The sequence below is a fragment of the Leptonotus elevatus genome, chromosome 2 (assembly GCF_054856555.1).
Source record: "Leptonotus elevatus isolate MCC_2025b chromosome 2, RoL_Lele_1.0, whole genome shotgun sequence".
Taxonomy (NCBI): Eukaryota; Metazoa; Chordata; class Actinopteri; order Syngnathiformes; family Syngnathidae; genus Leptonotus; species Leptonotus elevatus.
In genome coordinates, this window is record NC_141240.1 from 24848994 (window position 1) to 24875413 (window position 26420).

A 26420-nucleotide genomic window follows, 5' to 3' on the forward strand; every position below is an offset into this window, starting at 1 on the left:
TTCAGTAGCTTCCTTATTTATTTATTTATTTCAGCAGCTTCCCAACCAAAGTGCTTTATGTCATGAAGTAATATGGCTCTGATGTATGAAGGTGCATTGGGGCCATACTAAAAATAATGAAAGAACTCGTAATGCTCTGAGACTAAAATGTTACTACTATAAATAAATGACAAAAAAAATCTAAATATTTAGAATAAACCTATTTGGGATATAACAATATCCATACGGCACAATACATTGATAATTATCACAATATTGTGTGGAGGTGGGCAATATTATAAAACAAAAAAGCCCATGATACTGTGTAAAAACTAATGATATTGTAAAAAACATATTAGAAAAAAAGCGCAATATTGCGTTTCTGTACATAATAAGAGAAGTGACCAGCTACACTCAAGCCAGTAGGTTCGTCGCTCTCCACCAGAGATGTGCTGCTTTTAATATCGTAACATGACGACAGTGATATTGTGGCCAATTCAATATTGCAACATCGCCATTATCGTTACATCCCTTAAACCTTTTTTTTTTTTTGTCATAAAGTTTTAATACTAACAGTTGAATGTTGAACTCAATCAAGGTAAATGCAACAGCCGCACTCTCCCTCAAGCAATGTGACATATATTAAGCAGGTAACATCATAAAACATTTGTTGACATTTTTTTCTCGCAAATGTTTACACAAGCACAATGAAAAGTTCTGATGATGGTGTGAAACATTGACACAGAGACACAGATTCTATTCACTAGCCCATATATGAAGTTTTGCATTGTTTGTTAGTATTAAGTCCAATTCTCTTTGTTTTAAGTTTAGTTTGACAGTAAACCTCAAGTGGGAATGGCATTAAACGCAGCTTGAAGCCTCTTTTTTTTGAAGAATCTGACCACCTACTTTCTGTACTTCTTATATACGATGACCAGATTTTCAAACTTAAAAACTCTCACGCAACCGGTAGAGTGTCTGCCCTGAAACTGGAAGGTTGCGGGTTCAATCCCTGGTCGGGTCATACCAAAGACTATAAAACTGGGACCCATTGCCGCCCTGCTTGACACTCAGCATTAAGAGTTGGAATTGGTGGGTGAGATCACCAAATGATTCCTGAGCGCGGGATCGTGCTGCTGCTCACCGCTCCCTCAGGGGATGGGTCAAATGAAGAGAACAAATTTCACCATACAAAATTCTCACCAAATATAATCGCTAGTCAATTTTGGTCGACCGAGTTTATGTTATTACTTTAAATGATAACTAAATCATATATTGGTTGACAGTTCAACAAGCTAAACAACGCAACGCACTCACCATAATCCAACCTTTTTTGCTCGGTCCTGACAGCTACTGGAAGCAAGCTGTGCCGTTTCCACATTGTAACAAAAATATGCCGCTTATACTGGTGACCACAGTATTAGGATAGTAGGACTACATTTCCCTTGATTCTTAGAAATAAAAGCAGGAAGTAATTCTTGTTTCAGGGTAGATACTTTTGAAAAAGGGAAGCATTTTTTACATGGGTAACAACTCACTGAGAAGTCGTCGTCCTCTGCCCTGAGATGATCAGCAATGTACTGAACTCCCTCGATGGCTCGTTGCATAGCAGGAGACATGCGATGAATCGCGGCCTCTTGTTGGCTACTTGGGTCTTTAGTGGGCTCTGCTTTGAGGGTTTCTGTGAGGCAGTTTGTTGGGGCTTGTTGTTTGGTTCGATCTGCAGTCCCGGTCCATTTCTCCGGCCCTTTGTTGTGCAGGCAGCAGTACTGGAAGCCGCCCGAGTGACACCGTTGTGCCGCTCTCAGTGGAAGCTCCCTCTGCAACTCAGACATTTGCTCTGCGCTTAGCGAGCGGCCATTTGATGACAGTTTATTTGCGCCTTCCTTGGGAAGGTTGCGAAGGGGCGCGAGAGGGAAAGTTGGGGGTAAAGAAAGTTGAGAAGAAGACAAGAGGGAGGAGTTTTGCCCTCGTTGGAGACCTGAATACTGTTTAGTGGGTGACTGGTAGAAAATGTTGGCCTTAACTGGGGAGTCTTCCTGGTTGAGTTCCTTCACAGGGGAGGATGATGGAGAAGGGGAGTAGACGCGGATGTTTGGGCTGTCGGACGGAGTCTTTGGGAGACTCTTGTCGACCTGTCCTATTTGGGTCAGCCCCGTCTCTAAACCCATCCAAAAGGTCTGGGAGTTGCCCGTTGCTGATATGATGGTTGGGCGGTGCATCATCTCAATCAACTTCTTGCAGTGTTGCTTAGCCGTGCCGGGGGGCCGCTTCATGAAGAGGACCCTGGGCACCATGTCCAAAAACACCCTTCGCACCCAATGAGGCATTCCGTGGGTTTGAGGTGATCGGTGGTGCACGTTCAAAACAAAGACGGTAATTATAATTGAAAGTGTAACAAAGACCATGGTGAACAGCAGGTATTCGCCAATGAGTGGGATCACCAAGGATGTGGACGGTATTATCTCTGTGATCAACAGCAGAAATACAGTTAGGGACAATAAAACGGAAATACACAAGGTGATCTTCTCTCCACATTGTGATGGTAAATAAAACACCAGCACAGTCAAACAGGAGATAAGCAGACAGGGGATGATAAGATTAATGGTGTAGAACAACGGCAGCCTTCGGATGATGAAATAGTATGTGATGTCTGCATAGATCTCAGTGCAGCACTCGTACTTTTTGGTGTTGTACTTGCCCACTGCATTCATAATAACCCACTCGCCGCTCTCCCAGTAGTCCATCTGATCTACGTCGCTGGCCATGCTGATCAGGTCAATCTTGGCTCGGTCATAGGTCCACGAGCCAAACTTCATCTTGCAGCTTTGTTGGTCAAAGGGGAAAAAGGTGACATCGATGCTGCATGAAGACTTGTAGATGGCTGGTGGCATCCACTTTATCCGTCCGTCATGGAATAGGTGTGCCTTAGTTAGGTGGGTTACTGCAAAGTCACCATCAGCACTGCAGACAAGTGACAGGGTTTGAATTAGAGCAGTGATTTCCCAAAATTGTCATGTGCCCTGAGATACTGTTAATTATCTCTAAGGTCAAACTTAAACATTTCTTGTCAATAATTTGTTACATTTGACCTCAATAGTTTAAGCATGACATTCTGACTAATATTACACCAATCACAGCTCACCTGTTTTCTGAAGCTGAGCTGTGATTGGTTGTTACTTGAGACCTGAGCAACTGTGATATAATTTTCACTCGGGCTGCTTTCTGATATTGATTTAAAAAAAACGGCAGGATTTTTGGTGGCATCTATGCCACTGATATGGCAAAACAAGCAACTGCTATTCCACTACATGAGGGGTGGGGGACTCTAGTCCTTGAGATGATCAGGATCATTATCGGGCTTCTACAGAGCTTGCTGGTGAGCTAATCATTTGAATCTTGTGTGTTGGAAGAGGGAGACATCTAAATGCTGAAGTGAACTCAACTCTCTTGCAGAGCCAAATTTACAAGTAGATCAGCATGCACCTCTTGAAGTGGTCTCAGGTGGACTTTGGTCTGGACCAAAATGAAAAACACATACTGTACATTGTTCACACATTTTGGTGCAGTTAGCTCAACAATGCCAATGTTACATATTCCCTTGGAGCCAAGTAACCCAGTGAAAAATATGCATAAAGTCACAAACTGATTGGACAGCGTATGGGAGGCATTTGCGATGAGACTGTCTCGCTCCGTTTGTTTGCTGTGCACCAGGATTCAGACTTATATATATCATGGCAAAAACAGTATGTCAACTGTGAACGCAGCCCATAAATAGGAATTACGATGTCTGAAAGTTTTACAGCAAGGACATGCCCCCTTACCTTAGCTTTTTTTTATCTTCTGCCTCAAGGCAAGCACATCCATGCAACGCTGCAACACCTCAGCAGCACAATACAGTGCTTCTTTCCGTGACTTGGCTATGTCATGCAAATCATACACTTAAATGTACGTCACCTTGAAAGTGTTCTCTCTCTTCTCAGTGGAGGGCACAAGCTTAAGTTAAAAAAAAAAATACACTTTGCTTTTCTTCAATGCGGGAAATGTAGGAAAGCCACACAAATAGCTCAAAGTTGGGAGATGCTATTGCACAGATGACATCTAAACCAAAAACGGAGCATATTGTAGTTTTACTTTGATGCCCGTGTCATATGCTTTTTTTAAACTATGGCAGCTTGTGTGCAGTTGGTCCTTTATCTCGTCTTGTTAGGTTCATAGCCCATAGGACATTTAATCAGAAGACAGCACAATATACTTACTTTTGAATGACAAGTCGATTTGGTATTTGTATTGCTCATACCATGTCATGTCTAATAAATTTAATTGTTATATTGGCCATTTAGAATTCCCTTCAGTCATAATAACAGTCACACTGGATGCATTTTATCTGAGGCTCTTTGAAACACATTTAATTACATTTTATCTCCTAGTTCTTCAGCCTAATGTATTGCCTTGCGCATGGTACCAAGTTTGTTTATGGCCATTCCTATTAAGTATGACCTTGTTCACAGCCAGAGTACTTTATGACGTTGGCACCGGACAAGATTGTTGGCACGGCGGCGGGATCTTCTTCTTGTTTTCATCCAGTAACGCCTACTGTTGGAATTGAATCAGCAGATTCTGCACGTTAATGCTGTTGTGATTACGTTAGTGCATGATTCATCGTGTGTGACTGCGTCAAAGTAATCTTTTACTATATTCTACCTCAGGATGGCCATCATAAATTGATTTATAAAGCCATGGTGGTTGTGAACTTTGTCGGTCGTGTCGAAACGGCTGAACTAAAGTTTGTAATAATGAACTTATGTTGTGTAGGGAACCAATGGAATTGTATTGGATTTTAGAGCAGCAAGCAAAGAATGCAAAATGTCTGGTAACAATTTTGGTGGTGGTAGTAATCATTTAAAAAAAGAAAAAGAAAGAGATTTTCTGTTTGGCTTCTAAATGGAAAGTGACGCAAACAATGGATAAGGCTTTTTTCTTTTTACTTTTACTTTCTTTCTTACTATCTTGTTCCAACTGGTTGAATCCAATTTCTTACTTGAATAAGACTTCTAAAACGTTTAAACTCATTACATTAATAATTTCTCCATAATTAACCATTCTTTTTACCAATTCAAGGTCAAGATCATAAACAACAATTACGAAAAACTTGTTTGGTTAAGCCAGGGAATACATTTCAAATTTACCACAAAAACAATTATTATCACATCAACTTAAACACAGCAGTCCCTAATTGTTCTCTAGAGACTTGACAAATAATAATCAGATAATATGATTTTTTATCTACAGTACAGGCCAAAAGTTTGGACACACCTTCTCATTCAATACATGCTTTATTTTCAAGACTATGTACATTGTAGATCAAAACTATGACGACAACTATGACAACTAATGAACACATTTGGAGTTATGTACTTAACAAAAAAAGGTGAAAATAATCAAATTAATACATATAATAAATAGCCACCCTTTTTGCTGATTACTTTTTTGCACATTCTTGGCATTCTCTCGATGAGCTTCAAAAGGTAGGCACCTGAAAGGGTTTTCCAACAGTCTTTAAGGAGTTCGTAGAGGTAAGAAGGCCAGGGTATGCAAAAAAAGTAACCGGAGCAATTTTTTCCTCCAGTTATTTCACCTATTTTTTTCGGGTTTAATACATAACTCGACACTAGTTCATACATAGTTTTGATGCCCTCAGTGAGAATCTCCAAAGTAACCAGTCATGAGAATAAAGTAAATTCATTGAATAAAAAAGTGTGTCCAAACTTATAGCCTGTACTGTAGGTAATCAAACAACCACCCAAAAAGATTTGATTAAGGGTGTGCGTCGATTGATCTTTCTCAGGAACAGACCATGTTAAATGTTTACAAACCGCTCAACAGATGATGCTGGCACAATTTACGAGATATTCTCATAATACTGTATTTTTTTTCCAGAGCTACGTCCATATATTGCTTCGTAGGAAATTTATTCAAAGGGTCATCCCTAATTTTAACAATGTATGGTAATGTGGGAAACCCCTCACTTGTTGTAAAGGACGATGTCAGGCCTCCAGATAAGCTCCGAGGGAATACGGATGGAAGTGACATTCTCGTATTCCTCTGGGTTCCAGCGCAGCTTGTAATCGTTCCATTCCTGGAGGAGAACATTCACCACACAGCAGTTGCAATATTGCCCTTCCAAACTGGATTCCCTGTAGCAATTTGCCTCTTGTCATTTACATACTTGCTTGACCCAGACGTTCGTGGTCATCATCTGGTTCTTCTCATCCTTGTTTGGTGGAAATAGAAAGCAAATGATATTTTAACACAGGAGGAACACTGTATGAAACAAAGGCACTCAAACCTTAAGATAATACTGTAATGGAGAAAAGAAAGTCATTTAACATGTCATGGCTGCAACCTTTGCCAAGCTCCTCTCAGCCGCTGACACATTGTACAGCAAGAGAAGACGACTTCGCCAAGAGCTGACTTGTACTCTTGGGCATGCGGGACAACTATTGTCTCTAATTGTGAGTAAAAGCAATCCTCATGGCCATGCAAGCTTTGTATTTTCAATCTATGAACTCACTGTAAAAATAAATAAATAAATATTATTTATTTTGTTCCTGGCACTAAACAGGTTTCCAACAGAATTCCTCGAACAGGATTTATGTAAAGTATATTTGATGTGTTGAATTGACCACATGGATCGCAAATACTAATATTTAATAGGAACATACATGAGAGAGTAAAGGTTTATCAACTCATTCACTGCCATTCACGGCTATAGACGTCAAAAATTAATTTGAACTATTTCTATTAGTTTAACATTTTTTTCCACTTTTGTTAAGAAGAGTATGAAAACCTAGAAAAAAAATATTGTACATTTAGAACTGATATAAAATTTGTGATTAATCGTGAGTTAACTATTGAAGTCATGCAATTAATTAAAATTAAAAAATGTAATCGCCTGACGCGATTAAAAAAAAGAGAGAAAAGATTATGAAAAATTAGGGGCGTCAGGCGATTACATTTTGGACGTCTATAGCCGTCAATGGCAATGAATGAGTTAACTTACATTGTGTCTTGAAGTAGCGAGTATTTTACTGACCACATCTATAAGCTGAGCGATAGAAAGACCAAAGTGGACCAGCACTGTGTCGGATGAGTTTTCCACAGGTCTGGAGAGCTTGTTGTAACGCAGAAACAGAACCTGGAGCAGCTTCTCCTCAGCGTGAGCCCGAGGTCCAGCATAGCAACACACTAAGAGGTGATCACAAGAAATGACAAATAGTTGACTAAAATGTCAAATATAGAACAAATATATCTAACTAACTAAAATGATCTCTTTCCATTCAAGCATTTTAACATCCTTTTCCATCCCTCCGTGCAGCTAGAGAATCAGAATCAGAACAGCTTTATTGTCATTGCAATGAGATTGAATCATTACAACTCGTTCAAGAGACATTAAAACAATGACCAACGGAGGGGAACAGTATGGTTAACGGTAAATGGACTGCTTTTTATATAGCATGAATGGAATGGGAAGCCTGACGGTTCACCCAAATGGGTGTGTGAGCATAGGTCTACTTCACAGCCAACACACCAAAACAAAACACATTGTCTCGTTGCCATGGAGACAACGTCGCTGGCTCCTAAAGAGGAACATGAAGCACAGGAGAATGAGGGAGATAGGCTGGGCTCCATTGTCAGGCAGCTTCAATATGGGAAAGAAAGAATCCAAAGTAACGGCAATTTTTGGGTTGTTTCCTTTTTTATTCTTTGGCTTTGGACTTTGAATGAGACTCAATATTGTTTGAGTGTTTTTTTGGTATTTATGGTTTTATGTTATTTATTTATTATAAATTTATTGTTTTAGCTGTCTTATTGTATGTTGTTGTATTTTTGCGGTGGTTGTTTTAAAGTGCTTAGTATATATATAAAGTTGAGTTGACCTGGAGGTGGGGCTCGAAGAAGGACTTTGGGGGCAGTGCCTCTGGATTGGCAGACTGGGGTGGTGGTCCGTCTTTTTAAGAAGGGGGACTGGAGGGTGTGTTCCAACTATAGAGGTATCACAACCTAGCCTCCCTGGTCTATACAGGGGTGCTGGAGAGAAGGGTCTGTCGGGAAGTCGAATCTCGGATTCAGGAGGAACAGTGCAGTTTTTGTCCCGGCTGTAGAACAGTGGACCAGCTCTACACCCTCGGCAGTGTCCTTGAGGGTGCATGGGAGTTCACCCAACCAGTTTACATTTGTTTTGTAGATTTGGAGAAGGCATTCGACAGTGTCCTTTGGGGAGCCCTGTGGGGGGGTGCTTCGGGAGTATAGGTTACGCGGTATAGAAATGCATGGCTGGAAAGTCGCTGTTATCACACATTGCTGTTATAACTTTATAAAAATGTGTAGGCTTTAATTACATGCATTTTGAATATCTTATTTTGTGTGCTAAACATGAATATTTCATATGCTATTCACTACCTGTCTGAATTGGATTTACTTTATGCAATAAAGAGAACATGTTTGTAATGATGAAAACAGTAGGCGACCTCTGCTAGACCCAGCTGGCGTCATGGTTACATTAGAAAGCGGGGAACAGCAAAAGGGAGAATGAATGTGGATCAGAGGACATGTTGTGCCTGCAAAAGGTTTCGTCACCCCACCCTCACAAAGTACTCCCACCTGTGCACTGGTGTCCCTTTGCTGCCTATCTAATGGAACACCTTCCTCTCCCCGCTCCTTTAGAACCAACTCACATTACACAGAATATGACCTCGTGAGGTCCCAGAACAATTAGAGACTCGTCCCGAGGCTTGCACAGTGGATTGGCAATCTGTATACGCAGCAATTTTATTTTTTTCCCCCATATTGAGTTGGGGCCTTCGTCTATTTGAGTCATTCATCATCATAGAGTGATTTATATAAGTGACTTCAATTACTGCTGTGGTACTGCTGTATTATTTAGTATATATTATGTGATAGATTCATCCATCACTCCATCTATCAGTTTAACTCACTACTACATTTATCTTTTGGAAGTGGACCATTGCAACTGAAGGAGATGCTATACATTTCATTTGGTCTTTTTTTTTTCTTATTGGAAATGGTGGAAATAAATTAATTTTGTTCCGGTTGTTGAATTTTCCACATCAGAAAACTACTGTAAAAACCTGTACAGGTAACAGGCCATTGTTATGCAAGTTTTTTTTGTTTTTTTTAGTACAGTAAACCTCAGTTTGGGGGCATTATTTTTGTGTGTATATGTACGGCTCATCCACTAATCGATCAACTATCATTAGGACTGTGATGATTGTTTTGGAATTGAATGTTGATTATGTCTGTTATGGCTGTTCTAATTGGCATTGGTGGAACTAAACTTTGTTTGATTATTAGATGTATACATATACTGTATATGTGGTTATAAAACCTAAAATATGAATATTCATTATGTTTAGGCTATATTACAAATATAAGATTAATACATAACTATTTGTAAAATATATTTAAACAAAAAATCTTGCTTAGGTTACCAGTTACTGGTGTATTGTTATATGTTTAATCCCCAGCTAATTTCCTTCACTTTCACCTCCCTCCCCGTTTTTTCACTGTTATATTTACTCACACGTTACCTCATATTTTACACAAATTACATAAACCACCTAACCACTTTGATTCTATCCTATAACATGCCAATATTAACAAATAGCCTATACAGATATATACACAGGATTGAGTCTATATTGTTTGTATGCATAAATTAGTTCTGGTTTCCTGGAATGTTTGTGGCGCTCGCTCACAGGCAAAAAGAATAACATTTTTAGACCATCTCCTCAAATTAAAAGCAGATATTTGCCTCCTACAAGAAACCCACCTACAGAAATCTGAAGAAAAATTACTTATTGATAAGAATTTTACAAGCGTACTCTGCCCCTTATAACAGTAGACAAAGGGGAGTCTGTATACTCATACATAAGAATTTATTCTTTACTCTAAATAATACAATAACAGACCCAGAGGGCCGATACCTCATTATTCAGGTGACTATATTTAATAAAATATATACATTTGGTAATTTATATGCCCCTAATAATGATGATCCGGCCTTTTGCCGTGAATTTTTCTCTCAGCTGTTTGAATTAGCAGCGAACTCTACTATTATTATTGGAGGAGACTTTAACACAGTCTTAAATCCGTTAATAGATCGTTCTAATAATACAACATGTATAAGGCGATTACAATCTACTAAAGTAATAGGGGAATATATGGATGATTTTGGCCTCGTCAACAGCTGGAGACTTAAAAACCCAAATAAGAAGGAATTTACCTTCTTTTCCGCTGTGCACCGGTCTTTTTCAAGAATTTATTTTTTTCTTACAAATAACTCTATTGCTGATTACTGTTACAAAAATACATCCTATTATTATTAGCGACCATGCAGCAGTCTCCCTTACCCTACAAATTGATTATACCTTTAAACCACCCCCGACATGGCGTTTTAACATCTCACTGCTAAACGACGCAGAGTTTGACAAAATTATAAGAAAAGAGTGGGCAGACTTTTTGGAAATAAATGACTCTCCAGACTTATCTCCATCTCTTCTCTGGGAAGCTGGGAAAGCAGTAATTAGAGGTAAAATTATATCATATTCATCTTATAAAAAGAAACAGGATCAAAAATTAGAAAAAGACTTGGAAGATAAAATTAAACAACTGACGGATGAGTACGCAATAAACCCAAATAGCCAAATATGGACTGACTTACAAAATAAAAAAATACAGTTAGACGATATAATATCTAAAAAGACAGAGTTTATAATACAACAATTGAGATACAACAACTTTGAATATAATAACAAATCAGGTAAATTTCTTGCAAACCAACTTCAACGCAATCGGGAAAAATCTCTTATAACGGCTATTAAAGGGACAACTGGTGAATGCACACAATCACCAGAAGAAATTAATCACATTTTTTATAACTATTATCGCAACCTATACTCAGAAACTAACAAGCCTAACACTGAGCATATTGAGGCATTCCTCAGTAGCTTAAAAATACCTCAGTTAACTACTGAATATAAAGATATGTTAGATGCGCCACTTACTATAAACGAGCTGTACAGTGCTCTAGATAGTATGCCTAATGGCAGAGCACCTGGCCTGGATGGTTATCCGGCTATATTTTTTAAGCACTTCTGGTTAATGCTTGCTCCACTATTCTTAAGAGTAGTAACAGAAATTAAAACTAATGGTTACATACGCCCACACATGAATACAGCAGCAATTAAACTTTTATTAAAGCCAGAAAAAGACCCCACCCTTCCATCAAGTTACCGTCCGATTTCACAAATTAACACTGATATTAAAATTATCACTAAGGCTTTCGCATCTAGACTCGAAACATTAATCTCGACAATCATTCATAGCGACCAAACAGGCTTTATTAAAGATCGTCACTCTACTAATAATATTAGGAGGCTCTTTAACCTTATTAGCACGTCACAGCGGCATGATAAAAAGGCAGTTATTATATCATTGGATGCAGAAAAAGTCCCCTTTATTATTTGCAATATTTATTGAGCCGCTTGCATTAGCTATACGCCAGGAAAGAAGGATTCAAGGAATTAACTCTGGGGTAACAGAACACAAAATTAATCTATATGCCGATGATATTTTACTTTATTTAGAAAAGCCTATTTTGTTAGGGGAAGTATTTAACTTAATAACTAAATTCTCACATTTATCAGATTCTTCTATTAACTGGACAAAATTAACACTACTAACTATTACAGAAAATTCATGGAACCCTGCAAGCCAGGACCCACACTACTCATTTCCTATAGGTAATTTAAAATACTTAAGCATAAAAATCTCACCTAAATTAACTGATTTAATTCATTTCAACTTTACTCCACTTCTGGATAGCATTTATAGGGACTTGGAGCGCTGGAATAATCTTCCTATTACTCTAATAGGACGAAGAGCCACCATTAAAATAAAAGTTTTACCCAAAATAAACTATTTTTTCTCAATTATTCCATTTAAACCTACGGCTAACTGGTTCCAGTTGTTGGACTCGGCCGTTACAAAATTTTACTGGAATAAAAAAAAAAGCAAAGATTAGTTGATCTACTCTTCAGAAAAGTAAATCCAAAGGAGGTCTAGAGGCACCAAATTTTATGCACTACTATATAGCTAACCAGCTACAATATATCATTCTATGGGCACAACCCAACAGAGATACTAACTGTTGGCTGGAACTAGAACAGAAGGATTGTAATAACCTCAGACTTCTAGATTTACTCTTCACTACAACATCGATTAAGCGACACAATTGTTTTAAGAACCCAATGATTTCCGCCACCCTGACTGCATGGTGGAAGGCACTAGAAATGAGAAAAGCCCAAGTGGAGCTCTGCGGGCTTTCTATTCTATGGCATAACCCCGACTTTCAACTTAACAACCAATCGTTTTATTTAGGTGTGTGGGAGCAGAAAGGAATTACACATCTCCACCATCTTTTCTCAGATAATATGTTTATATCATATACATCCTTGCTCCAAAAATTAAATTTTTTTTTTACATTATCTGCAAGTTAAAAGTATGATAAAGAAACCAATTCCAACACTTCGGGGTACGCTCTAACCGCCTGTTTTAGCTAAAGATATTACCAAGCTTTCTTCGACAACAACAAAAAACCTCTCAAAAATATATAAGTTACTTTCGTATACTGATAAAATGTCTCTACCCATCTCCAAATGGGAGACAGACTTGTCTATAGCTCCGGAATCTGACTTTTGGATTCAAGTTTGTGAAAACGTATTTAAAATGACACAAATTTACAACTTATCCAATATAAAATTATTCATAGAACATACATTACTCAATATATGATGAAGAAAATGGGACTCTCAGACTTACTCAGACACTTATTTTAATGCTTTATAGTATATATGCATTCCAGTTATGTATTTCTGTACTAAAGTCTTGGAAAACCGTTCCGCTATCTTGGATTGTAGGATACCTTTATCTCCAAACTTGTGTTTGCTCGGTGACCTAACAACAACTGATTAACCACGTAAACAATTTCAATCTACACTTGTAGCCCTTACTATCGCAAACAAAAAAAAATCTTGTTAACTGGAAAAATAAACAAACTCTGAATATCGACCAATGGTCTAACCTCATAAATCACATTTTAATGGAAAAATATCTGCCTCAAATAAAAACCAAATATCAATATCAATATACTTAATTCTGCCTGTTAGCAAGAGCCACCACATCGCGATAACTTACATTGATGTTTCTGTATTTGGCAATTTGTAACTAATGGTTGTGTTTTTATAGTCAGGAACCCAGTTGCTGCCAGCAGGATTGAGCAGACTACATCAAACGACACCTTACAGTCACCAACTCAAGATTCACCTCCAATGGGCACTAAGGCTTAATATTCGGATTCACTGCATGCCAGTGGTTTAATTCTATAGGTGCTGTCCCCCCTGGCTGGGCGTGGGCCCCTCTGTTGGCTGCTGGGTGGCGGCTGCGTCTTGGCCGTTCCCATGGTCTCTTGGGGGGGTGCTGCGTTGCGGTGCTCTCCCTGGTGTCCGGGGCGGCGCCGCCCCGGCGCGGTCCGTCGCTCCGGGGTTTGGGGGCCTGGGGGCGGCTGGGGCTGGGTTGTGGTGGATGGCGGGTGGGGTGCCTGGCGGGCCTGCCGTGCCCCGTCCTGCTGCGTTGGGTTGGGGGCATGTTGGGGTGGGGGGGTGCTCCTGGGTTTGCTCTCCGGCCGGTGGCCCCTGCGGGGCTCGGGGGTTGTCCCTTGGCGCTGCCGTGGCCTGGGGTGCCCTGAGGTGTTGTGCTTGCTCTGTCCTGGCCGGGGTCGACGGCTCCCCTCTTTGGTGGAGGTTTTCATGCATGCCAGATCCACCACACCAGCATCTATCAAAATTCAATCTGCTTTCTCCCCTGGTCGTTGAATCGTTGGAGGCTGATGTCTGTGGATCTTACTCTGCTTCATCTATTCTTCCTTCCTTCCTTTCCTCAGTCTCTCCTTTGGTCTCTTGAGGTCTCCCTAATTTGTTGGAATTTAGATGTTTCTGAGGTTGGTGAAAGACTCTGGTTGGTAACCCGGTCGGTAGTAGGTAATGTCTGGCCGGTGCTAGATTTCACTTTCCTTTCTTTTCTTTGAACCTTCCTCGGGTCTCCTGACAACCTCACGACTCTAGCTGGATTCTGAAGTATTCGGTTTAGGGGAACGGTATGGGATTTTTAATAGGTTTTATAGGTGAATTAATGAGTACACACCCACACGCACACACACATGCACACACACACACGCACATACAAAATAAAAAAAAATTAAAAAGAGAGCAATGATGATGACATGTCAAATCGGTAAAATTACCGAATGAACAATACTGAGCTCTTAATAGCTGCATTACTGGGCTACAACCAGAAGAGGTGCTGTTGACTCAATCGCAACTACAATGTCAGTTAAAATCCAGTCCATCCACCTACTACATGTTAAAACAGAGACACAGATGTTGCTGTTGTCCTCCTACACATTCAATCAAAGCCGATGTGCTGTCCTTTACTTGCCTGCAAACAGGCATCTTCAAATTTTAAAGGCCCAGGATCAATATCTGCCCACGTATTATTGTCGTATCTTTTTTACACCAGAATCCACGTACAGGTGCCCACCAAGAAAACAGCAACAAATCAGAGTAGCCTAAACAGTAAACTTTGTATCATCATCATCATTAGCCTGCTACGTCCCTCCAATCCTCCTGATATTAAATAGAAGCACGCTCAAAGTTGGAAAAAAAAAAAGCCAGCAAGGAAACCATGTGAGCCAAAGCAGTAATATGTGTTGTAAAAGGTAGTAAATGTTTCATTGTTGACGATGCTACGTGCTACTTGGCCTTGCAGAGACTTTTCAAGCCGATTTCTTTCATTTGATGGAGACAACCTGGGGAAAGATGTTCTTACAAATTCATGTATGACGACATATTCTTATGCGGTTGCGCAAACTCGTACCCTAAGCCTAAAAAAAAAAATCAGTTGAAACTGAAAATTTAATTTAATGGACACGCGGTTCCAGCATTACATATATAATTGGTGAAATAGGGTTCTCCTCTTTTTCCAAATACTGTTTCATGCAGTTAATAATGAAACTTGGTCTTTCAGTGCTTTTACATCATGTCATATAAAACCAGTGTAAAATCTAAAATTGAATCAGAGATTACAAAATACAGGACTTAAATATCTTAAATAAATCTGGAACATAGAGAGAAATTCTGAAGTCATTATTTTTAGTTTTTTTACACTTTTATGAGAGTTAAAAATTACTTAAGAAGTTTAGTTAATAGAGATTTCATGGTAATGATAGCTGAATTTCAATTTTTTTTAGAAGGATAAATTGTTTTAAAAAAAACAACTGAATAAATAGGAGGTCCACCTTCATCACAGAACAGATTGTGCATGACATAAGTATTGTTTGAATGCCCACCAAGTTATAAAAAATTAACAAATATCAGACTGAGTTTTCCACCTTCAATAAGGTAACATTGATTTAATCCATGCTATGAGGAACACGGCAAAATGGTGCGCCCAGGTTAGTTAGCTGCTGGTTTCCAGGCGCTGCTGGACCCAATTCTGTCCTCATTTGATCAATGTGCTCTCTGAGGCCAATAGTGCATGAGCAGCAAATATCTGTTAGCAGTGTTTGCGCTCCGTCGCGAGCAACGCATTTTAGCAGGTCACCAAAGCAACAGAGGTGCTCATCCTCATCCAACAGAAACTTGAGAAATTCTGCATATTTTTATTCTTGTTTATTATACCTTGTCCAAAATGATTCAGGAATATAACAAGCGGGGAAGGGCATGAAAAAAAAAAGTTTTTGTTTTTAGGGCAAATAAAGACAAAAAGAAGAAGCATAGATACAGCACCCAAAAACATTCATTAAAACTTCTATGCCATAATTTCACAATGATGCATTAATATGATAACATACGTTGCTTGGTGCTTTGGGATTAAATAACATTTTCATAGTGTTTTCATTTCAGCTCAAAAGGATTTCAGAACATTTTCAACATGACTTTAAAAGCAACTATATAAATATATCTAACTCATTGCATCATTATTTTCTCAATAAAAATTACCTTGTGTTCCGAGAGTCAGCAAAAGTAAGCTGAAACATTTGTTTACACCCATGATGCTCCTCAAGCCGCAGGACGTCGCCATAGAAACAGTGTGCTCTTGCTTCAGACGATCTTATTAAAGAGCCAAATGTTGAATGAGTCAATGTCAGCCTGCTGCTGCTCCCCCTCGTCCATCTGTCCACCCCTGTCACTCTGCTGTCCACTTTGACTTGAGACAGAGGGACGCCTGCCTGCCTGCCTTGGTTCGACACGAGCAGGTGCCTCTTCGCTCTGGTGGAATCCTCGGATCACATGAGTTCGCTTCCCTGCTCCTCTACATGCATGACTCCCTCACTGTGACTCTCATCTCTCAGCCTCCTCCCTCCTTCTCTCACTCTCTCTCTTTCTCTCTCTCGCCCTCACTCGAGCCCTCCAACAGCCCTGTAAGAATGTACGATGGAACCACTGAGATTTTGAAACATTTTTCCCATAGGAAATAATGCCTTTGCTGGGTCAGGTTGCGGCCGTTGTAATGTAATTGTAGTAAAGTAAAAAAATATATATTTTTTTAAAGAACTGGTCAATTTTGATTTCTTGTTTCGAGTCTCCATGCTCACTTCTAGAAAGTTCACATTTTTATGTTCTATTAACTTACAGTTTTTCACAGTTGGTAACACGCATTCCTTTAAATTGTACACACAAACCTGAAAACCTCCCACACAAAATGCTAGACCTGTCACTCCCTTTTCAAGATGACTCTTTGCCATCAAATCTCTTACCAGTTCACAAAATGGAACTCGTGCTCTCATTTGGTACACATAGCCACATTCTTGAATGGCACACACATACCAGTCAATTGATACACAAAGCTCAGCATTTGCTGCACACTACCAAGCAATCACAGCTCACTGAAGTGCAAAATTGAAAACCCAATTATAAAAATGCAACCCAGAATGTGAATGGCAATGCCTCATGAGAATTATAAATTTTTCCTTTTGGAAAATGGGTGTGTTCTTCAAGCATAAAATTTCATACAAGTATGCAACAATTCATTGTTTTATTTACAGCGTTTCAGTGCACAGGCATTGTAGAGGTCCCTGGGCAGCGTGATGTTCCCACCACACTGCCCAGGGACCTCTACAATGGCCCTTTGACCAATTATGCTCTTGTTCACCAGGTTGAAGCCAACCTCATCCATGATACAGCTCATTGGCCTTATGCTACTGGATCCGCTGAAACAGACAGAATGAGAATCCAAGTTACAATATGGCCACAGAGATGCACAGTGGGCTACAGTGAGACACTGTAGAGAATGAACTATATTGAATCACAGGTACAACATGTGTGTCAGTGCTGAATACTGTATATGGAACTTACAAGCACAAACTCTCATCAGAGACCCTTTACGCGTTCACTGTTCCTGTGGCACAGGCATGCTATTGCTACGTAGTTGTACGTTGTTGAGAGACTTATTGTTTGTATGTTATGGAATATTGCATGGTCTGCAAGGATCCTCGTTTGGATTTGCTTCAGTGTGATGGCATTGTTTTCCCTCACCATGTTCACAATTTCTGTCTCCTGCTCTACAGAAACAATGCGTTGTCTCCCGCCACGATAAGTTTGTCCTTCAGTCCTGCAAAATACGGTCAGCACACTGTATTCTATTGATATGTCATCTTTATTTATCAAACAGCGCTTGATATGCAAAAATTTGGTTCTTTAAAGCATCTATCCACCCAATAAATGTAAAATGTTTACATTTGGTCCAACTATGGCGTAACAGTGGGGTTCATTTGAATTATATTACTCTCACACCAAGTTTCTCTACCACCTGACAAGGAGGGTAGCGGAGTGACAATCCACAATCCACTGCCTCTATGAGAGACAATAAAATCTTATAAGTCTGTCCTTGAGACACCCATGTTAATTTTTTTTTTAAATATATAAAATCAAACAGTCAAACATACAGAATGAAAACACACACATAAGGAGCATGCAGAAACTCCTTGAACTGTAATAACCATGTGGTAAATAGCCAACTTGAGCTAAAGTCGCCGTTTATGGTATCACTAAGACTTAAAGGCACATATCATCATCATATAACTAGCCTAAATGTAATAGGTTGATGGTCAGACCCAATGCAAGCTGAGCTTTTTTGGCGGCATATTTCCAATGTTACAATACGGGACCGCTGAGAGGTAAAGGGCACAGCGAGCTTCCAGTAGCTATACCGTAACGAATTGACTATAAATAACATTTACAAGAAATAACTGGGGAAAAAAGTTGCTAGCTAATTCTTGTAAAATCCAATTTAATTACTGTGAAAATATATTACAGTATATTACTATATTTACTGTACATAAATTGGTACAGTTACTTACTGTACTTTTACAGCAATTCACTGTAATCTAGTTTACAACCAATTTATTGGCAACTGAAATTGCCAGTAAATTCCTGCACATGAATAATACAGTATGTCGTTATAAAATCAATACATACATTTTCTTAACCGCTTTTTCCTCAAAAGGGTGGCAGGGGTGCTGGAGCCTATCCCAGCTGGCTTCGGGGAGTATGGCAGGGTACATACTGAACTGGTTGCCAGCCAATCGCAGGGCACACAGAGACAAACAACCACCATCAATTCAGAGCGCTCAATTAGCCTACCATGTATGTCTTTGGAATGTGGGAGGAGACAGGAGCACCCAGATAAAACCCACGCAGGCATGGGGAGAACATGCAAACTTCACCCTGGAAGGCTTATGGCCTCAACACTGGAAGGCGGACATGCTAGCCAGTCAGCCACCGTGCCGCCCTCGTAAAATCCATCCTGATGAATGTTAGCTGTAGTGTTGCATGTTAATCGAAGAAATGCGATGTGAAGACGTTGCTTCTCCTCCAGTAGAGATACCCGCCAAAATTTGACAATCTTAACAGTATTTACCTGTAATCCACATTTAAGCATGCCAAAACATAGTTGCCGTAAAATGTAAAGTATTTGAACGCTAACTATACAACTAATTACTGTACTTTGTGTTTACCCATAATGCACTTGGTTTTACCCATTATGCATTGCTGTATACAGTAAAATACTGTAAAATTAAAAAACTAAATAATACTGTAATTTTTACTGTAGATTTTACAGAAATTTGTTACAGTGTTTTTTTAGCGCTGTTGAACTATCAACCAAGATAGCATTTTGCATTAGCTAAAGCAGTGTTTCTCAACTGTTCTCCTCAGGGCATACTGTCCAGCCTGTTTTCCATGTCTCCCGGCGTTTTCAACACAGATGAGGATCGTTATCCAGCTTCTCCAAAGCTTGTTGATAAGCTGTCATTGCGTGGAGAATAGAGAGTCATGGAAAACAAGCTGGATACTGCGCCTCGAGGACCAGGGTTGACAAACACTGAGCTAAAGTAATAACACAAACATCTGTTACCTGATTGACTAGCAATTCAATTTGTTTTAAATAGTTCATGGTGAGAATTTATTTCAGGCTATATTTGATTTTTTGTGAAATTGCAATCTTGAAATCTGATCACTCACCAATGTATAGACATTTTATACACAAAGCAAAGAGAACAAAAATATCTGATTAAAATTACTAAAAGAGCGCACATTGACAACTATGTCAGCACAATTACAAAATATTTAAAAGATCTAGAGGAAGCAAAAGAAAGATAAAAAAAAAAAAGCTTTCTGAATTTACTTAAAGACCATAGAGTCAAACTGATTCTGAAAAGTCCTAAAAGGAATGAGAAAGAAGGCATAGTTTTTCATGTAAAACAGGATTGCACCTTCAACAATTGGTTAATTTCAACAGGGGTCATGAAGTGACCTGTATTTCTTCAATCTTGATAGATTTAGACTGAAGCATAGTATAGGCTTGGTATTAAGGGACCCTTTGAATCAATGTGTAATAATGTCAAATGTGTATAATATGTTTAATGTCACATACACACTGGCACATACACACATACAGTTATGCAGATAATCTGTTAAATTGTTTTGACCTTGACTATGACACTTCCCTTTAGTGCAATTGGAACCAGTAATGTGTATGTTAAAGGTCATATGGTAAAGCTCTCGCTCATCTTCTCTCTCTCACTCACACACACACGCGCACACCCCCCGCACACAAATGTCTTTGCATTTTCAGCCTCCCACATAGTCTTTTCTCTCCAACCCAATCTTCCAGTTGTCTCTTTCACTTGTGTGTGTATGCGTGTGCGCGTGTGCGTGTGTGGCAATGTACCTGCCAGCATATACAGTATACAAAACATAAACAGCAAACCAAATATGCATGAATGCAGCGAATATCTGCCAAAGTCCTCACTGCTCAAAAGACTAGCTTGTTATGCATAAAATAACACCTTGGATACTCTTCAGACTGAACCCAATCTCACCCCCTTATTTGTTGCACCCTGACCCTCCCTGCGAGCAGACATTCTTCTTTGCACCACTCTCTCACACTTTAGAGATGTTTGGGTCAGGCAGTGCCCGGCAGGTTCTACTTTTTACATTACTTGCCCAGCTTGCATATGTCATCAGTATGTTGCAAGGATTTTGTGAGATATTGTACAAAATGCTATGATGGAACAGTATTAATTTCAAGAACCATGAATGTGGAAGTAGTGACAAAAATCAAAGAAACTATAGCTTTGACACTCTACAATCATTATATCATGGTGTGATGGCTTCACACGTTATTCTACACCTTCAGCATTATTATTCCGCACTTTTTTTGACATGCAACTCCATCCTTCAACTTATTACAAAAATTCACCAGGCTTCCATTATTCACATTCCAAAACTTTCCCCAAACTTCCCACATTTTTCAACCAAAAATTCACCATTCACCATCCCATGGCACATTCAACATTACTCATTTACATTGTTCCCATTTGAAACTCAAAGCATTCCGCTCATTCAATTCACATTGGGAAGGATTTTCAACATTCCAAAAATTCACACGTGAAAATTTCACTTTTTAATTATTTTTTTTAATTAAAGCAACACTAAGGAACTTTCAGACGAGTTTTAATTATTAATGGGGCAACAGTATCGAAAGGCATTTAACAAAACAGCATTAAAATTATTAGTAAGATTATCTATTGAACCAGTATAAGAAGAGGACGCAGTTGCCAGAGGTAGCAACTCAGAGAGCGCAGAAGTAGTTGAAGAACTAATATTACGGCTGCTGTATCTTTGGTTATGGTTGCGACGTTGGCAATGAGCCAAAACATCAAATGTAATAAAGTAATGGTCAGACATAGCCGTAGTATACGGCAACACCATTACATTTGAGGTTACTAAACCCCAAGTTAATACCAGATCTAAGGTATTATTTTATGGGTCGCTACATTTATTATCTGCATAAAACCAAAAGTATCAATTATCGTCTGCTACAGTAAGCGGTTCTAACGTAGAATTCATATAAATATTAAAGTCACCCATAATTAGTATATTATTTGCGTAAGTCAGCCACAAGTTCAGAAAATTCATCGAGAAAGCCAGAGTAAGGTCCAGGGGGATGATAAATAACCACGAGCCCATGGGAAGGGGGACCCACGTTGCCTTTTTGGGCTGTGCCCGGCCGGGCCCCATGGGTATAGGCCCGGCCACCAGTCGCTCGCCTTCGAGCCCCGCCTCCAGGCCTGGCTCCAGAGGGGGGCCCCGGTGACCCGCGTTCAGGCAAGGGAAACCACAATCCAAAATTGGCATTCATCATGGGGGTTTTCTGAGCCATGCTTTGTCTGGTCCCTCACCTAGGACCTGTTTGCCATGGGTGACCCTACCAGGGGCATGAAGCCCCAGGCAACATAACTCCTAGGCTCATTGGGACACACAAACCCATCCACCACGATAAGGTGATGACTCACGGAGGAGAAAACATTGTATTAAGGTTAAAAAGTTCCTTAGTGCTATTTTAACAAAATGATTCCTAAATACACCCCCCCCCCCATCACAAATTCACATATTCTGCCATGATCCCTCCTTTTGTTCCAGATTCATTCATTGATTCACACCATTCCAATTTCAGCACTCACAAAATTCATGCTATTCAAAGCTTCTATTTTCCCATTCCCAAAAAATTAACAATTTTCAGCCAGAAAGATCGCTAATAATCGCAAAAGGTACATTCAGCTTCAAATCGCTCCTATTTGAAATTTAAATCATTCATCTCATTCATTGATTTTCAATACAAATTCCCACTTACCAAAAAATAACTTTTCACCGTTAAAATACCCACAAAAATTTCCAAAATTATCATCATTTTGTTTTATCTTTATGCATCCAGGTACTAATTTCTAATTTTTTTCAAACCGTTCCAACTTTAATCTGTTCAGTTTATCCCTACCGCCAGTTTCAAAATAAAAGCCAAGAATTATTATTTTTTTCTTTCTTTTAATTCCTACATTTTTGACTGATTCAAACCGTTCCAACTTTATACTGTTCGGCTTATCCCTACCACTAATTATTTTTCAAAATTTCAAAACAAAAGCCCAAAATTCAGATTTTTTTGTTTTATGTTTTTCACTTCTAATTTCTACATTTTTTTTGGACCAATTCAAACCATCCCATTTCAACATTCCAGATCATTGTATCACTCGAAAATCATACCACAATTTTTCATTCAGTGTCTCAGCCTTCAAAGAAATTGCGTTCTCTATTATTATTATTATTATTATTATTATTATTTGGGTTTCCACTTATCTCATATTGTTCTCCAAACAGTAATGCTGATGCTATTGAGGGGGTGTGTGTAGAAAATGACATCAAATGTGTGCTATGCACTCTAACATATTGCCTGAACATGGCCGATAAAATAGCACTTAGAGTCAATTTGTGGACCTCCTGCATTCATCTGAAGAGACCAGAGGAAAAACTGCTGTGTTCAAGTGTTTATTAATGAGCTCATTTCCACCCACTGGGTCGACCAACTGCTGAGTTCTTTTCTCTAATGCACTCCGACTGGACTCCTATCAGCTATCAACACACATAATCAGCCAATGAAAGTGTGGAAGTTGTGTACCTCGGGGTCGGCATGTTGGTGAGAGGCTCACTTCATCTTGGTCACGTCGCTGTTCGTCATGACTGGTGAAGTGAATTGTGTCTTTGATTAGAGAAATATCCATGTGCATGCTGAAGAGGCTCTGGTATGTGGGCGTGTTATGATGGAGATGCTTAACAGTCTCTCTTTCACTCATGAAAAAAAAGTCACGTTAACACACATTTAGAAAGCAGCAGTGCTACAACATTCAAAGCCAAAAGCAAAGTTAAAAGCATTTATACTTATATTGAAATCTACAATCACTGAATTGGAATTGATCCCACAATGGCTGCAGAAAAGTCAGCTATGTATAACAGTGACCAACATAAATACTGTACATAATCATCATCAGAATTTGAATCACAATCGTCTCAATTCAGAAACAACTTACACAGCCACATTATTTCTTGTTCAAAGTTACGGAGTGCTACCATCATGATTATGTATTGTTTCAATATATATTTGAAGGTCCCACATCTAGATAGTGCACGGTGGACAAGCGCCCCTCACATTTCTAAGCTTTGAGGTTAGAGTCTACTTGTGTGGCGTTTGCATGTTCTCCCCGTGTTTGTTGTGAGATTTCTGTGCTCGTGGCATCCTCCCACATTTCAAAGAAGACTCAAAATTTCCCTGAAATTGCCTCGCTACCAGACCAGGGTGGTCCCCGCCTCTCACCCAATTTCCACTGGGATAAGCTTCAGCTCACCCGTCACCTTAGTGAGGATATGCGGGACAGAAAATAGATGGATGGAAGCGTATCTGGTGAGATATGATTAAATGAGAATATAACACAAACATAAAATTGAAATCCTCTCTGTCTGTCTGACATATTGAAATACTTTACAGTATTTATGCTGTCTGTCTTTAAATCTAGCATCAGATGGATGCTACCGCCTGAATTAGACACAAGGCAGAGTGCGGTGAGGTGGGGATCCTCGGGGGGCAGATTATCAGATAGTGTTCCGTCAGATAGTTATGCCCAAGCAATTCATTTTTCATGGAAGTTCCATCCAAGCACGCCTTTTACAAGAGGACAAAAATGAGCTTTCCCAACAAAAGAATACAATTGTCCAAAACGACCTCATAAGGTCTCTAGCTCAACCTCTCTGATTGATAAATTTAAGAATTGTTTCACTGCGTATTTTGACCAGCTATTTATATCAGCAACAAGAGTGGGAGTGTGACATCCAGTCCAGAAGGAATGAATCATACGTGACAAAAGTTGAATTATTGATGAGTGTCCCATGAAGAAAGTTTGCCATTGATCACAACACAAAGAATGCCATCCCACTGAAGTCATTCTGTGTTAGACCATTCCCAAAGAATAGCCCGGGGGAAGTGACATCACCGCAGTGGGTCAGCTACTTCTATATAATGCTCAACAATGCATGTTTTTTTTCCTGCCTTCATGATTCATACCATGCTTTCTTTGTATGTATTCTCCCTTAGCACGCACACACCCCCCCCCCCCCCCCCACACACACACATGGATACAATCCATGCATGCATAAACACCCCCGCCCACTAACACTGCTGAGATCACCTGTCAATCACGGCTTTAAAATAAACCCTTTTCTGCACTTTTGCAGATTTATGGGCCGGACATAAGAAGGTGTTTGCTCCCTACTATGAATGTTAAGTAGTAATATGTATGACAAGCAATCAGGCTCCGATAATATAATTGCACTTTACCGTATTGACTTAACCCGACATATAGCACTCGATAAAGTGGAACTACAAGGCATTTTACTTTTCAAAACATGACTGGAATTATATTTGTTTGAATGAATGAGTGAATGTAATAAGACGGCCGTGATGCACCACGTAGTATTTATTTTTCCTGAGTGAGTTTCTAGCTAGCCTTTTCTGACCATTTTGAATTGGCTTATCAGACAGTAATGTTTAAGCCTGATTAACAACTCTGCCTAGCAACAAGTGGCTTCACAAACATGTGACAACATTAAGTGTGACAGTGGCAGCACAGAAGCGTATCGAGGAAAACAAATCTGAGCAAATCTGTCTTCCATTGAAGCAATTGATAGACATGAGGGTAACATTTTGCTAGTGCTTTTCCCCCCCTACACGCCACTTTTACAGTATATTTTTCAATATTCATATTTTTAATCCTTATTGACAGGGGGAAATACCATGCTTCTACTGTGTCCCCATGAGTCGGGTGGGTCCATCCTCATCAGCCACTTTTGATGTGACTAATACGTTCTGTTCCCTGACGACTAAAGGGTAAATATTCTTGTCATTACTCAATGTGGACATTGAAGCGTTCATGCATGCTGAGAACTCAACTCAATATTGACGTAGCTGGATACATTTGAGAGGAGCTGACATGGCCGGTAAACAGGTACCGCCAAAGGACATGGAACCATGGACCATGATTTATTTATTTATTTATTTGCTTGTTTGTTTGATAAAGCAGTGCCCATTGCGAGATAAAGCCTGGTCATCAATCAAACAAAAATATTATTTCTTCATATTTTTATGTCTTAGTGATAAACACTTCAACATTATTAGTTCAACCCCAAAAAATAATTACCATGATAAAATGAAATAGTTACAGACTTACAGTATACAAAAATACAGTTTTTTTTCTTTCAAGTTTATATTTAGATATCTGTGTCTCAAATAGTGTGGTACAAACATCTTAGTGGGTGGGCACAGTCCCTATATGAGTACACTACACTTAAAAAGAGCAGTATGCATAGTGATACACCGTTTTTTTTCATCATGTGTGGAGTCGCTCACAGTTAGATGTTAAAAATCAATATGTGTTTAACAAACTTGACAAAAACAAACAACAACAACACTGATTAGATTGACCTGTGTATGTTCTCCTTGCACATTATTTGGCAACATTTTGCATGTCACTTATAGGCTACCTAAAACGCTCTCATGTAAGCATTGTGTTTTTAATATACTGTATATGTAAATGATCATACAATCAAAGCAGCATTGCCTCAGGTGACAGCTTTCAAATGTCTCTGGGCAGAATCCACATTAACAGCTTAACGGCCACATGAGGTATACACAAGCAAAAACACGACGTAATGAACAGTTTAATTCATTATAATTACTGTACACAATCCTTATAATCCTCTGCACTTTCTGCTTAGTCTGATTTTTTTTTTCTTCCTTCCTGGTACGTGCCATTAATTATTGCTAAACTGCACACCGCTTGAAATGTACTTCTGACAGCAGCGGAATTTTATTTGAGCAAGGCTATAGTAAATCCGCTCATCCATTTTCTATAATGCTGT

The 26420-nt window shown here is 39.3% G+C and overlaps 1 protein-coding gene across 5 annotated transcripts in view; it reads right to left on the reverse strand.

The window, feature by feature from the left end:
- chrna4b (cholinergic receptor, nicotinic, alpha 4b) overlaps window positions 1–26420 on the reverse strand; it is a 39404-nt gene that overhangs the window by 1090 nt on the left and 11894 nt on the right. For 3 of the 5 annotated variants that reach the window (XM_086068038.1, XM_086068037.1, XM_086068039.1), the window contains exons 4-7: window positions 7076–7227; window positions 6209–6253; window positions 6009–6118; window positions 1518–2943 (exon numbers count right to left, since the gene is read on the reverse strand). In XM_086068038.1, the coding sequence (XP_085924164.1) occupies window positions 1518–2943; window positions 6009–6118; window positions 6209–6238 (1566 nt within the window). In that variant the 5' untranslated portion in view covers window positions 6239–6253; window positions 7076–7227. Of the gene's footprint in view, window positions 1–1517; window positions 2944–6008; window positions 6119–6208; window positions 6254–7075; window positions 7228–16118; window positions 16539–17654; window positions 22028–26420 lie in introns of those variants that run through there. The other 2 variants (XM_086068036.1, XM_086068040.1) reach the window with 2 other exon arrangements.